This window comes from Somniosus microcephalus, chromosome 11 (assembly GCF_052327205.1).
Source record: "Somniosus microcephalus isolate GS21.2 chromosome 11, FLI_Smic_1.0, whole genome shotgun sequence".
NCBI classification, from domain to species: domain Eukaryota; kingdom Metazoa; phylum Chordata; class Chondrichthyes; order Squaliformes; family Somniosidae; genus Somniosus; species Somniosus microcephalus.
This window is the reverse complement of record NC_140997.1, coordinates 210,524,247-210,540,515: the sequence shown is the minus strand read 5'-3', so window position 1 is coordinate 210,540,515 and position 16,269 is coordinate 210,524,247. Positions and strand designations below refer to the sequence as shown.

General features: G+C 44.9%; 1 protein-coding gene across 2 annotated transcripts in view; it reads right to left on the bottom strand.

Annotated features, from left to right (window-relative positions):
- Nucleotides 1-16,269, bottom strand: part of cenpp (centromere protein P) — a 333,753-nt gene that overhangs the window by 289,069 nt on the left and 28,415 nt on the right. For both annotated transcript variants that reach the window (XM_086001820.1, XM_086001819.1), the window contains one exon: nt 14,778-14,863. In XM_086001820.1, the coding sequence (XP_085857946.1) occupies nt 14,778-14,863 (86 nt within the window). The remainder of the gene's footprint in view (nt 1-14,777; nt 14,864-16,269) is intronic.

The following is a 16,269-nucleotide window of genomic DNA, read 5'->3' as shown; positions in this document are numbered from 1 at the left end:
CTGCATGTCTCACCCGTGGGCACCAGCTCAGATACTGGCACTACGTGTTCTTTAGAGGCTAATATAGTGGGATCTGCACAGGGTGATGCACCAGGAACGGGTGGGCTGCAGCAAGGCCAGGAGGAAAGGGTAACTCGGGGGCCAGCTCCTCGGAGGGTGAATTCTGCTGCACAGGACTCAAATGAGGACCTCAATGGGAGGCACTTAGGAGGGTCATGGGCATGCACACAGAGATAATAGGTGCAATGGCAAGGGTGCCCGAGAGCCTGTCGGCAATGGTAAGGAGCGTGGAGGAGTCCACCTCCAACATTGCACAAAGCTCTGTGCACCCCATGGAGTCCATCATTTCCAGTCTGGAAAGGATGGTAGACTCCAAGAGACCGTGGTGACCCAGACCTCATGCCGCGTGTGATGATCTGACAGCTACCATTACAGCACAGGCAGAAGCGACGCAATGTCTTAGTGATGTAATGCAGTCTATTCTTGGGTGTCATCCAATCTCAGACTGCTCTCATGCAGTCTCAGCTTGATGCCACACAAGCTCTGACTGCTACCATCGTGGCTGGGTCTACCACCGTCGACCAGGGCTTTCACGGTGCCGCAGCAGGCCAGCAATCTGTACTGCAACAGATTGTTAGGGATGCGGAGGTGCTGCCCCGGGGGAGTAACAGTGGGTCAGTGGAGCAGGAAGCTGCTATCCTCTCAGGATGACAGCATTCCTGCTCCCACCACTAGCACTCTGCCATTGCCCTTGTCGCTGCCTGTCATCCAGCCAACCCAGGCTGCTGCCGTCCATGCTGAGGTGGTGCAGACTACAGCCGGGCCTTCCAGGCCCAGAGCTGGTCAAGGGCATCCTGCAAGGCCATCTGAAGTCTCCCGCACGGACACTCAGCAGCCTTCCACCAGCCGTGCTACAGCCACTGTGCCAACACTTCGTTGGAGCACTAGAGTAGGTAAAGGCACAGTAACGCAAGGCACTAAGGGATTGCACAAGGATGAATAGTAAATGTTGTTGTAAAGATGTGTTCACTGATTATTGATAAATTTATTCAATTCACTTTGGATAATTTTGTACTGTCTCTCAGTTCAGCTGTGAGCTGTGATATGGCCTGCGACAGGGATGGAATGATAGGGATGTGGGGTTGAATTTACAGGAACCACAGTATGATGAGGCGGTCACGGACTGCCCTTTTGGAAGGTCGATTGAGTAGCTGCCTCCTCGTCCTCCTCCATCTCCTCCATCGGTGGTCCTGCAATCCCTGCTGGCAAGGGTTGGGCCCTCATGATTGTGGAGCATGCAGCACACCATGACGAAATGGGATACCCACTCCGACGAGTACTGGAGGACTCCTCCCGAGTGGTCAAGGCAGCGGAACCATTGCTTGAGCACCCCGATGGTCTGCTCGATGATATTCCTGGTGGCAGCATGGCTCTCATTATATGAGTGCTGGGCAGGAGTGTTGGAGTTGCGGAGGTGAGTCATGAGCCAGGTGGAGAGCGGATAACCCTTGTCTCTGACCAGCCTGCCGCGAGCTTGATGTGGTGGCTGGAAGTGGGCTGGTGAAGGCCTGCTGCCAGGATAGCGGGCATTCACATTGAGGATTCGCTGTCTACGGTTGCACACCAACTGCACATTAACCGAGTGGTAGCCTTTGCGGTTACGGAAGATCTCAGGCCTGCTGCCAGGATAGCGGGCATTCACATTGAGGATTCGCTGTCTACGGTTGCACACCAACTGCACATTAACTGAGTGGTAGCCTTTGCGGTTACGGAAGACCTCAGGATTGTTATGTGGTGCCCGCAAAGCCACGTGGGTGCAGTCAATGGCGCCCTGCACCATGGGGAATCCCGCTATCCTGCATGCTCGTCCTGCTTCTCTCTGGTGATGGGGAAGGAAAATGTAGTCCCTTTTCCTACTGTAGAGAGCCTCTGTGACCTCCCAGATGCAGCAATGGACGGCGAACTGAGAAATTATGGCCCATATTTTCTGATCCCTACGGATGTGTACGAGCTGTGTACGCACCCGTAGGGATTTCGCAAGTGCTGGTTTCAGGTATGCGAAGCACATGCGCTGAAAACCGGCATTTCCGATCTGTCAAGAATCCTGCCTGCCCTGGAGAAGGGCCTCTGCGGGGGCGGGGGGGGGGGGGGGGGGGGGGTGGTGGCGGGGAGAGTTCTGCTTTCTGCAGAACCTCCACCCACTGAAATCCCTTAAAAATCTTACGCCTGGTACCTCAGCATAAGAGTTTAAAAAAAAGTTTTCACTCATTTATAATTTAAAAATACTGTTAAAAAAGGTAAGTTTATTTTTAGTCCCGTAAAAAACTTCATTTTTTTCCAAAAAATTAAATATTTGTTTAAAATATTTAATTTAATGTAATTTTTAACTAATTTAAAAAACGTGATTTAAATTTTTTTTTTAATGTTTTGATGTGTTTTTGGAGTGATCGCCTTTCATACTTTTGACAGGTCTAAGCTGTCAAAAGTATGAAGGGAGATTCCCATCTTTCATTGGTTCCCCATGGCCCACCTGATCCCAGGGACGCTTGCGAACCGCATGCGCCCCTGGGATACCTGGGCCCTGCACATTTTGTAGAGCAGAGGCCCAGGAGCGGAAATGGCAGGACTTCTGGAGCCCTCGGGTACGGGCGTAAATTTTTTCCACATCGGAGGCCTCCGCACGCAGGAAGCCTCCGATCGGAAAATACAGGCCATTATCTATATCTCCTGTTGCAGACTGGAAAAGATCCGCTGGCAAAGAAATTGAGGGTGATGGTGACCTTGACTGCCACCGAGAGCCGTCCTCATCCTGATCTGAGGCTCGAGGTCTGGTTCCAGGAGGTGGCAGAGTTCTGTGAGCACCTCCTTGCTGAAGCGAAGCCTTCTAAGACACTGCTCCTGGCTAAATTGGAGGTAGGAGAATTGCTGTCGAAAGACCCTCGGAGGGCAAGGCCTCCTGTGGACAGCCCTGATGGCCCTCCCCCTCCCTCTGGCCACATGTTCCAATCTTTCTCGCTGCCTGCGCTCCCTCTGCAGTAGATCTTGGAGGGTGAGGTCGACTGCCAGTACAGCCCCCATTAATGTAAGGAAGTGCAGCACTTTGATATGTTGTGAGAATAAATGTAACTAATTTTTATTAGCCACAACACTTTAAATGACTGATTTAAACTGTTGCACAATATCAATCTGACAAGGAAACAATGAAACAGCACTAACCTGACAGCTGCGGCTCATTACTCGTGATCCCTTTAATTAGCGCCCCTGGAGCCGGCTACCGACTGCTTCACGCTTCCTCTCCCTGTCGCTGTCGGGGAGAGGCGCCAAGGCAGGGAGCGATATTCAATTTGGTAGATCGGGCGCACAGGGAGCCTTGCACGCTCACTGACGTCATGATATGCCTGGCGCTGAAGTCCCCGGTGCTAACTAGTAGCGGCGGCACTACGGGAGGGCCGAATTTAGCGTGCAGCGCTGGATCCACCTAGCCGCAACGCTACTGCCTCAGCATCCCGTTAGCGCCCCCGCCAGGTGCTAACTGGAGGCGCTAAGGTGCCGAATTTCTCCTCCATTCTGTTTTTCTATTCTTCCTACCAAAGTGAATAACTTCCCCGCATTATACTCCATCTTCCACCTTATTGCCCACTCATTTAATCTGTCCATATCCCTTTGCAGGCTCTTTGTTTCCTCCTCACAGTTTACTTTCCCACCTAGCTTTGTATCAACAACAAACTTGGATACATTGCACTCGGTCCCTTCATCTAAGTCATTAATACAGATTGTAAATAGCCGAGGCCCAAGCACTATTCCTTGAAGCAGCCCACTAGTTACTGCATGCCAACCGGAAAATGACCAGTTTATCCCTGCTCTCTGTTTTCTGTCCGTTAACCAATTCTCTATCCATGCTAATATATTATCCCTAACCCCATGAGCCCTTATCTTGCGTAGTAATCTTCTATGTGGCACCTTATCGAATGCCTTTTGGAAATCAAAATATACCACATCCATTGGTTCCCCTTTATCTACCCTGTCAGTTCCATCCTCAAAAAATGTATACATTTGTTAAACATGATTTCCCTTTCATAAAACCATGTTGACTCTGCCTAATCATATTATATTTTTCTAAGTGCCCTGTTACCACTTCCTTGATAATGGATTCCAGCATTTTCCCGACGACTGATATCAGGCTAACTGGCCTATAGTTCCCTCCTTTCTCTCTCCCTTCTTTCTTGAATAGTGGGGTTACATTTGCTACATTCCAATCCACTGGGACCATTCCAGAATCTAGGGAATTTTGGAAGATCACAACCAATGCATCCACGATCTCTGCAGCCACCTCTTTTAGAACCCTAGGATGTAGGCCATCAGGTCCATGTAGGGTTGCGAAGGGGCGGAAAGTTTCTGGTAAATTTCCGGAAATTTTCCACGGGAAGTTTAGCTTGGGAATTTTGCCCAAAAAAGCACATGCTAGCATAATATTGTTTTTTTTTGTATTTCTTTCATTTTTTCCACAGGTCCTCTCTTAAAATTACTAACAGAGATGGAATCTTAATTTTTAAGGAATTTCTTAATCAATATATGTTTATCTTCTACTTGGCTTGTTTTAATAATTACAAGTTTTGTGTGTGACTGTGAACAAATGTGTCCTGATTGGTTGGATGAGTGATTAGCTCCCTCTATTGGTGATGGAATGTCGTGCGTGCACAAGTCATGCTTCCATCACATGGAGCATCAGGAAAAATTTACTCACCCTGTTGCAATCGTGCTGATCGACCGCAATTCGACACAGAGACGAATGCCCTTTATTTCTCTGCATAGAACAATGCCACGTTTGCCGTCGGATGTGTGGAAGCATTTTACCCCAGGCATTAAAGATGGAAAGACTGTGTACATGTGTAAACACTAAGCCATATGTAAAGAATGCCACAAAGATGCAGCAGCATTTATCCAAATGCAACAACTTCACTCAAAGCTCACAGCAGTCAGCCCAGAGTTCCTCTGCTTCCATTTAAGATGATGGTTCACATTCAGCATCAGGCTCCTTATCATCAGCAACTCCTGGCCCACTTGGAAGGTTCTTTGATACAATGGATAACCATAGCCAGAAGAATGCAGATGAGTGCCTTGCTCGAGCTGTATATGCGACAGGCTCACCACTCATGCTCACAGCCAATGTGTACTGGAAGAGATTTTTCAATGTTATTCACCCTGCATACTGTCCTCTCACCAGACATGCTTTGTCTACTGGAGGCCGAGTATAACAGAGTCCAAGGAAAGCTCAAAGAAACGATAGAGATGGCAGACTGTGTTGCAGTTATCTCAGATGGGTGGTCAAATGTACGAGGGGAGGGCATCATAAACTACATCGTCTCCACTCCTCTCCCAGTGTTCTTCAAGAGCACAGACATGAAGGACAACAGACACACAGGCACATACATTGCTGATGAGCTGAAAGCGGTCATCAACGATCTTGAATCACAAAAGGTCTTTGCAGTAGTTACTGACAATGCTGCGAATATGAAGACTGCTTGGGCTCAAGTGGAGGAGGCCTACCCTCATATTACGTCTATTGGGTGCACAGCTCGTGGGCTCAACCTGCTCCTCAAGGACATCATGGGTTTGAGAACCATGGAAACACTGTACAAGAGAGCCAAGCAAGTTGTTAAGTATGTCAGGGGAAAACAGGTAGTTGCAGCAACCTACAACTCCAAGCAAATGACAAAGAACAAGAACACCACACTGAAGCTGCCCAGCAATACTAGATGGGGTGGCGTTGTCAAATGTACAACAGCCTTCTGGAGGGTAAGGAGTCGCTGCAAGAAATGGCAATATCCCAGTCTGGGGATATGGAAACCACCATCAAGAAAATACTGCTGGATGATGTGTTTTGGGAGAGAGTGGTTAGCAGCCTTAAACTACTCTCACCAGTAGCATCTGCAATTGCTCAGATTGAAGGAGATGATGCTGTCTTGTCAGATGTTCTCAGGCTTTTTGCTGATTTAAAAGAACAAATCAGCATTGCCCTAACCACATCCCTGCTGCTCAAAGCAGAGGAGAAGGCAATTGTTCAATTCATACAGGCGCGTCAAGAATTTTGTGTCAAGCCGATTCATGCTGCAGCATACATGCTGGACCCAAAGCATGTTGGGAGACCAATACTTTCTGGAGAACAGATCAACAGCGCTTACAGTGTGATTTCTACCCTCTCATGCCACCTCAATCTGGACGTGGGCAAAGTTCTGGGAAGTCTGGCAAAGTTCTCTACCAAGCAAGGTCTTTGGAATGGGGACGGGATATGGGAATCATGCAAGCATATCAGTGCACATACCTGGTGGAAGAGACTTTGTGCATCTGAGGCCCTGTCACCCATTGCATCGGTGATACTCCAAATCCCACCTTCATCAGCGGCCTCTGAACGAAACTGGTCACTTTTTGGGAATACGCATATAAAGGTGCGCAACAGGCTGACTAACAAGAGAGTGGAGAAACTGGTGGCTATCCGGGCGAACCTACAACTTATTGAGCCAGATACAGAAGTGTCCACCACACAGCTAGACAGTGACACAGAGGAGGAAATGGACACGTTAGAACCAAAGTCAGAGAATCAGGAGGAGCAATGATGAGTAGAAGACTCAGAAGACTCATGAGTAGCAGACTCAAAGGGACAAAATAAGGACAAATTACAGGCTAAATAAGCTGATGCTCTTTTTATTTTATTTTAGATGGGTCTTTTTTGTGGGGGTTCAATAAAGTTCAAAATTATAACCTAAATAAAGTTTTGAAAGCCTGTTTTTATTTGTATGGAACAGTATGTCTATTTTGATGACAAAGATAATAAGGGTCAGAGACAAAAACCACCAGTGTGCAAAAAAACTAAAAATTCCCATAAATTCCCCAAAATTTCCATGGAAAGTTTGCTCTTAAAAATTCCTGGAATTTTGCAACCCTAGGTCCATGAGATTTGTTGGCTTTTAGTCCCATTAGTTTCTCAAGTACTTTTTCTCTACTGATATTAATTACTTTAAGTTCCTCACCCTCATTAGCCCCTTGGCTCCCCACTATTTTTGGTATGCCGCGTATATTTTGTTCTTATAAATCCTGACGTCCAAGAACTGTGTGTAACGGGGGACCAGTATCGGAGATAACCCCTTACAATATTTGTTTAAAGTCTCTGCCATTTCCTTATTCCCCATTATAATTTCACCTGTCTCAGCCTCTAAGGGACCAACACTTACTTTTGCTACTCTCTTCCTTTTTACATACTTGTAGAAGCTCTTACAATCTGTTTTTGTGTTTCTTGCTAGTTTACTCTCATATTCTATTTTCTCCCTTTTTATCAATTTCTTGGTCATCCTTTGCTGGTTTCTAATGCTCTCCCAATCCTCAGTCTTACTCTTACTACTATTCTTCACAACCTCCACCACCTAGAAAGACAAAGGCAGCAAGTGCATGGGAACACCATCACCTCCAAGTTCCACATCATTCTGACTTGGACATATATCACCGTTCCTTCATCATCACTGGGACAAAATTCTGGAACTCCTTACCTAACAACATTGTTGCCACATGGACTGCAGCGGTTCAAGAAGAAGGGCCACTAAAGATGGGCAATAAATGCTGACCTTGCCAGCGATGATCATAGCATAGCGCGAGAATGAATTTTATTTTTATTTTTTTAAAAAGAGCGATTGAACCACTAAAGCTCCTTCTAGGCAAAACCAGTAATATACCTTTTTAAAGGTGAAGGTAGAATTCCCATAAAGAATCCTCCACAATTGAGCTGGGGAAACCTCAACTAAGTATATGGCAAATAGTGCTGATGATGTATTAACATTTCCGAGGGGAGTTCCAAGTCAGAAGGTATTGGCCCAGAAATTCGGGTCGGGGGCTTCCCGCGGGTGCAAGCCCCCGATCAGCACTTACCTTGCGCGCCGGCCGTTGAGCTGTGGGCCCGTGTGGAATTCCGATCCGGGGCCTGGTCCAGCTGCCGGCGCGCAGTGTTTGCGTATCCCAGGGGCGCAGTTAGTTCGATGCGTCCCCTGGGATCACGTGGGCCATGGGGAGCCAATCGGAGCAGGGAATGCTCCATTCATAAGTTTGACATGAAGAGCTGTCAAAACTTATAAATACTACGGCCCCAAAACAGCACTAAATCTTCAAATAATTTTTTTTTTAAATCACATTTTTTAAATAAACTATAAATTACATGAAATAACTTTTAAACAATAACTTAAATTTTTGGAAAAAATAATTTTATTTTCTAACGGGGCTAAAAATAAACTTACCTTGCTTTAAAGTATTTAAAAATAATAAACCTGTGGAAAAATGTTTTAATTTTAATTAATTCACCACATACATTGTAAAAAGCAGGCCTTACGCCTGCTTTTTAAATGTGTAACTTCTGCAGACTTACACTCCCGGGAAAACCTGCAAAAAAAAACGAAGTTCGATGCGCATGCGCTGCCTCTCTGGCGCACGCGTTCGAACTCTGAACCCCTTCTTTCAGGGGAACGGAAGTGCCGGTTTCCCACGCATGCGCAGTGCATGCAGGAAACCGGCACTTCCATTGGGCCTACGGGTGAGTACCCCGTGCGTACTCACCCGAATTTCTGGGCCTGTGTGTTTCATCCCCATTTTGGTGATCTGAGCACATAATCTAGGTTGCCACTCCAGTGCAGTACTGAGGGAGCGTTGCACTGTCAGAGGTGCGGTCTTTCGGATAAGACATTAAACAGTGACCCTTTCTACTGTTTCAGCTCCCCTGCTGTCCAGGGCAATATTTATCCCTCAACCAACACCATCAAGAACAGATCATTTAGTCACTTATCTTGTGGTTTGTCATTTGTCATTTATCTCGCTGCCCTTGATCACTCCGTCCTTGCAAACTACCACCTCAACTCCAACCTCCCTTTCCTCTCCAAAGTCCTTGAACATGTTGCCTCACAAATCCATGCCCATCTTTCTCGCAATTCCATTTTTGAATCCCTCCAATCAGGTTTCCGCCTTTGCCACAGTACTGAAATGGCTCTCATCAAAGTCACAAATTACATCCTTTGTGACTGTGACAAAGGTATACGATCCCTCCTCGTCCTTCTTGACTTGTCTGCAACCTTTGGCATGGTTGACCACTCCAACCTTCTCCAACACCTCTCCACCGTCGTCCAGCTGGGTGGGACTGCACTCGCCTGGTTCCATTCTTATCTATCTAATCGTAACCAGAGAATCACCTGCAACGGCTTCTCTTTCCACTCCCGTATCGTTACCTCTGGTGTCCCCCAAGGATCTATCCTTGACCCCCTTCTATTTCTCATCTACATGTTGCCCCTTGGTGACATCATCCGAAAGCACAGCATCAGTTTCCACATGTACGTTGACAACACCCAGCTCTACCTCACTACCTCTTCTCTCAACCCCTCCACGGTCTCTAAATTGTCAGACTGCTTGTCCAACATACAGTTCTGGATGAGCAAAAATTTTCTCCAATTAAATATTAGGAAGACTGAAGCCATTGTTTTTGGTCCCCGCTACAAATTCCGTTCCTTAGCCACTGACTCCACCCCTCTCCCTAACATCTGTCTGAGGCTGAACCACACTGTTCACAACCTTGGTGTCATATTTGACCCTGAAATTAGCTTCCGACCACATAGCCGCAGCATAACAAAGACCGCCTACTTCCACGATAGCAAAATACTGCGGATGCTGGAAATCCGAAATAACAACAGAAAACGCTGGAAAAACTCAGCAGGCCAGGCAACATCCGTGGAGAGAGAAACAGAGTTAATGTTTCAGGTCGAAGACCCTTCGTCAGGACTGAGAAAAAAGCAGGAAATGAAACAGATTAAAAAGCAAGTTTGAGGGCTGGGAAATGGGGGAGGGGATGAAAGAACAAAAGGGAAGGTCTGTGGGAGGTGAAGAGACATTAAGAGATATTTAAGGCGAGACGAGATGGTAATAGGACAGGTAAAGAAACAAAGGATGGCTCTAGATGAAGTGTGAAATACGCTGGCAGAATGAAAAACAGCTGCCATGTGGAAGAGAAAAAAAAAGGAAAAGGCACAAACCAAAAGTGTGGATAAGAAATATATAAAAATATGATAGGGGCCGAGGTTATGATCTGAAATTGTTGAACTCAATATTGAGTCAGGAAGGCTGTAAAGTGCCTAATCGGAAGATGAGGTACTGTTCCTCGAGCTTACGCTGAGCTTCTGTGGAACAATACAAGAGGCCAAGGACGGTGAGGTCTGAGTGGGAATGGAGCGGTGACTTGAAATGACAGGCGACCGGAAGCTCGGGGTCACCCTTACGGACTAAACGGAGGTGTCCCGCAAAGCGGTCACCCAATCTGCGTTTGGTCTCCCCAATGTAGAGGAGACCACATCGTGAGCAGCGAATACAGTATACTAGATTGTAAGAAGTACAAGTAAATCGCTGTTTCACCTGGAAGGGGTGTTTGGGGCCCTGGACAGTGGGAAGGGGGGAGGTATAAGGGCAGGTGTTGCATCTCCTCGTTTTCAAAATTCTCATCCTTGTTTTCAAATCCCTCCATGGCCTCGCCCCTTCCTATCTCTGTAATCTCCTTCAGCCCCACAATCGCCCCCCCACCCCCAACAGAGATATCTGCGCTCCTCTAATTCTGCCCTCTTGAGCATCCCTGATTGTAATCGCTCAACCTTTAGTGGCCGTGCCTACTGTTGCCTAGGCCCTAAGCTCTGGAATTCCCTGCCTAAATCTGTCCGCCTCGCTACCTCTCTTTCCTCCTTTAAGACGCTCCTTAATACGTACCTCTTTGACCAAGCTTTTGGTCACCTGCCCTAATTTATCTGTGTGTGGATTGGTGTCAAATAGTTTGTCTTAAAATACTCCTGTGCAGCGCCTTGGGACGTTTTACTACATTAAAGGCGCTATATAAATACAAGTTGTTGTTGTTGTGGGACCTTGTGCATAAATTGGCCTCCACATTTTCTTACATTACAATGGTGACTACGCTTCAAAAGTATGTCACTGACTGTGAAGCACTTTGGAACACCCTGGGGAAATGAAAGGTATTGTATAAATTCACGTTTTTTTTTTCTTATTGAAGGCCTATAGTATTAATGAAGGCTTCAACTCTCTTTCCTCCTCACCTTCACCCCAACCAGAGTTCTTGTGCCTTCCTCCCCTTTCTATTACTACCTCTTGCTGCCACACCAACCCTCACTGTCTGTGCCTTCCCCTCCCAGCTCCACCTTGCCACCTCATGCCATCCCGAGCACCCATGCCCTTCTTCCATTCCTCACTGCCAACCCACCCCACAAAAATCATTATCACCATGTTCCTGATCATGACCTACAAAACAGCTTTAAATTCTGTACAGCTGATACATTTTTACTAAAATAGTGCACTTTTACTAAGCTCTAAGAGCCGATAACCAGTTCCCAAATCACAGCTACAAACGCAGCCATTGCGTTTTTTTCAATGAAACCCCACAATCCCTTTACACTATTTTGCCACCCCTATCCTTTATTCTCACACCAATAAATTCCCCTTCCACCACTGCCATTCTCCAAACAGCAAACCTAGAAACCACCAGGGATTCCCTTCTCAATACACTTGCATTCCAATACCCCTCTGTTCCTCCCACACCCCTAGAATACCCTCTTAGCACTACTAAACCACAGCACCACCCACACCTCAACACTTCTGCACACCTCCTACCTACTTGTGGCCCAGAGTCTACTATCTACCTCTCGGTCCCAGACTTTAAAAAAGGCAAGACATAAAGTCCATGACACACCTAAACAAACATAATAATCATCATCATCAAAGACAATGATTCACAATTTCCACAAAATGCAGACATAATCACACAATTTGAAACTGATAATACAGCTAATTCTCCCATTAACTTAGTAATAAAAACACAATTTCAATTATTCAATCACCACAAAATAGTAACCCTAATTATATTGATTATATATATGTAGCATATCCCCTGACTCACTGAGCAATGCAATGCAAGCTTGACTAATATTTAACAAAATAGATATACACCCAAAGTAAATAGTGCCATCTGCTGGAAATTACTCATTACCATTGAGGCACACCAATTCCAATAGGGTTTATTCCTTCTCATTTAAGTGCTTACTTCAGATTAAAATTACGTGGGACTTAAGACACCTCTAAAAAGCAACCTTTCCCCTTGCACACAATGCCATTCCAGAAATGGATAGCTAGATGCTCTCCTCTTCTGCTCTCACTGTATACAGAATCAGTATTCAAGGTTTCCCCTATCTTTTCCGAGCTTCCAACTCATCTTCAAAGACCGCGATCAAAAGGTTTCTAATTTTTTGTGAAAGAGTATACTCAGGTATGACTCAAATGTTTTACGAGAGGGCAATCATTTCACCACAATTACTACTAAGCTGCTCAACAAATGCAGTAATGGAATGGATAGATACTCTGCGCTAGATGGGAGATCCCACTACCAACAGTGGAGAGGTTCAGTTCACAACAAGAGACACCTTTAATGTCCCTCTCAGGTTCTGGAGAGGAAAAGATCTGTTCCACTGCTGCCATTCAAATAAATATATTTAAATGGCAGCAGTGTCTTCACATCCAAATTCTTTTGTCAGGGGAAGCATCTTTGCACAGAACATTCACACCATTAATGTCAAGGAGGTATTCTTACCCATCGAAGCTGCAAATATTTAAACATAAAATGTTTGAAAAGCAGAGCAAAATAGATTATATATAGTGTATGCTATATATTCAGCTTGTGAGAATTGGTTACATTACAAACTTGAGCTGCAAGAGGCCAGTGAAGTGTGAAAGGCCAGAACATGTGGATTCTCCCTCAGCGGGTGATCAGTCTTGGAGGGAGTTGCAGCATTGAGCTGCAACAGGAGTATTTTCTATAATTAATACTTACGTGAAGTGAGTAAGCGGCGTTTGATTCTTGCAAGTGTTTGGTGTTATTGGGAGTTCAGGCTAACTCCAATGTTCCCGCTGAGCTGTGAGGTTGCACAGTCATCTGCAAGGTCCCGCGCAGGCCGCTCACCGGCTTTTACATTGTCAGTACCATGCATACGCAAAAATTTGAATGGGCCGCGCAGTGGGGGAGGCAGGCTGCGCAGGAGACAGTGCAGCTTACAGGGGACATTGGCTAACTCTATCTAAACTGTTAAGTTTTACACAGAGGAATGGCAACGTAGATTGCGATATGTGAACTATCATAGATCCTCAGTGGTTCTTTTGTGCCGGATTTAAGACGGTAGCTTTTAGAACGCATTTTATTCTGTTTATTGTTGTAAATTAAGTGGTAATTCAAGGCAGAAACAAGGCCCCTGGATCTTCTACACCTGTCCTATGATTGAGGGTTATTGTATCATGATACTCAGAGAATAAAACTACAACAGACATTAAGCTTGACTCAGCAACTCATCACTAAATTTTTGTGTTAACTGTTAAAATTATCCTGCACCTCTCCACAGGACAATTAATCAGTTTCCTTCTGTTCACAGCTCGAAGGTACATCTTGATTCTATGGTAACAGGCAGCACTAACAGAACGGGACACAGTTTGCAGTGAATTATGTATGCCCTAAATTTTAATCAGGAGGAATTCTTGAAAGTGTATTCATTTTTATGATGTTCTAGGATGTGCTGGTAGGAAAACTGGAAGCAGAATTAGTGAGAAAAGAAAGTAAACAACAACTTTTATTTATATAACGCCTTTAACATAGTAAAATGTTGCAAGGCGCTTCACATTAGTGTTATTAAACAACATTTGACACCAAGCAACATAAGATGAGGTAGGTTTTAAGGAGCGTTTTAAAGGAGGATAGAGAGGTAGAGAGACGGGGAGGTTTAGGAAGGGAATTCCAGAGCTTAGGGTCTAAGCAGCTGAAGGCATGGCCGCCAATGGTGGAGCGATTAAAAATCGGGGATGTGCAAGAGGCTGGAATTGGAGGAGATATCTCTGAGGGTTGTAGGGCTGGAGGAGGTTACAGAGATAGGGAGGGGCAAAGCAATGTGACAAAATAGAGACAATGGAGGGGTCAAAAGAGGTGGTCGTGAGATAGAGCTGAGTATCGTAAGCGTACATGGGGAACCTGACATTGTTTATTCGGATGATGTCGCCAAGGGGCAGCATGTAGATGAGAAATAGGAGGGGATCAAGGATAGATCCTTAGGGGACTCCAGATGTAACAGTGCGGGAGCGGGAAGCAAAGCCATTACAGGTGATTCTCTGGCTACGACTGGTTAAATAAGCATGGAAGCCCAAAATATAAAGTTGAATGGACACTTGGATGTCAAAATACACTGTTAGCCTATTTCCATTTTTTTGGAAAATACTACAGGAAACTTTGGATTATCCGGAGGTTAACTGTCCGGAATGCTCGAGCCACCGGTAAAAATCAGGAGCCGTTTCGTTAGGTTTTTTTTCCTTTTCGTTGCTTTTTTCTCAACAGTCGAGCTCTGCAAGGTCTCGTTGAAGCTGTTGCTAAGCTACAGAGACGCTTGCAAGGTACGGCCGACTGTTTAGAAGCTGTTACAGGGTTTGTTGCCAGATACGGAGCTCAAAATCTCCGTATGTTTCAACATTAGCGCTGGTTTGTCCGGCAGTTTTGAGGGAACGGCAATAGCTCGGTCCCGTCGGTGCCGGATAGCACAAAGTTTCCTGTAAATGGCAGTTATAACCAATACAGTTTTTCACTATTTAACAATGATTTTAGCAAATGAAATAATGCCTCTTTTACATTACTGCTAAATTTCACTTGAAATTTGACTGTATAATTTACATACCTGAATCTCAATTAGCTCAAATTCAAGCTCAAAATGCAGCGAATGACTATAGCCTGACAGTCTGTACTGTTTTGTTTTGTCGTTACCTGTAATAAATTAAACATGGTGAAATCGTATTGTTAGAAAATTCATATAAGCAGTTATTCATTACCATACCAAGAATAGCTATATTTATTCCAATTTTTTGGGAAGTGAACTTGAAACTTCGCATTCAGTATCAAGTCAGACATAGTATGAATTTGATTAGATGCAAGGCCAAGCTCCCTTTGCACTGCCCTAGTGCTGTCCTCAGTAGTTCACTTCCTGCTGTACCAATGAGGCAATTCTACTTCCCACCATCAGACATACCTGTAGCCTGATAAGATTAAAAGTTTAATGCTGATTTGTGCCAGATTATGGAATAGTTTTCTGCTGTTTGCCTCCGTTCACAAGAAACGGAGTTGAGACTACCAAATCCATTTCACATACTCTTACAGCTCTGCAGAGAGGAGTGCTTCATCTCATCGATCTGAGCTGGCTTCAAAGCCAGGTTCCAGAGGTGAAAGGATAAGTTACTAGCCAGTCCTTCATGATGAAGCAGGCCCAAATTTTATGGAGGGATAGTTTTTCAGAAATTCTCAACATAAAGCTAGAACATTCAGACTGGTTTATATAAAATTGCATGCCACTTTCTGCCTAATGTGTTTCAGTATGCTGTTCTCTTGTACTATTAGGCACAAAATTTAAACTCCTTGAAAAACTAATTATCAAGATTGCATTTATGCACTATGCAAAACAAAGAAAATGTAATGGGCCAGAAATTCGCGGCCAGAAGCGTGAGTACGGTCGGGGTACTCACGCATTTGGCCGTTGGAAATGCCAGCGTTCAGCAGGAACAGCGCATGCGGGGAACGCCGGCATTTCCAGACCCGAGGTCTATTCACAGCGCGTGCGACTGCACAGGCAGCGCTTGCACAGTGAACTTTGTGGATTTCAATGATGGATTCAGTGAGGGTAAGTCCTTAGAAGTTACACTTGAAAAAAGCAAGTGTAAAGTTGTTCATTGGCTGCGGAGGAAGATATATTTTATCGTGGAGCTTCTGAAATGCAATATTTTTGTTTGGGAAAGGGAGGGAAGTTATTTTAAGAAATTTTAAGTAAGTTTTAAAGTTAAAATTTTTTTTTTTTTTTTTAAAAAGGGTTTTCAGAACGGTAGGTAGAAGGAGCAATTGTGGCTGTGTGAATGCAATGTGAGAATGAGTTATGTATGTATGTCCACATATATTCCTTTACGTATATGTACGTATGTTTTATATTCCTTTACTAATGTGTATGAATGTATGTTTTTAATTATGATTTTCCAATAAGTTACTTTCTCTGAAAGTCATAATTAAATAATACATTCATACACATAAGTAAAGGAATATATACATAACACGCAAAGGAATATATACAGACATACATACTTTCAGAAGCTCCACGATAATAAATATCTTCCTCCGCAGCCTCTGGA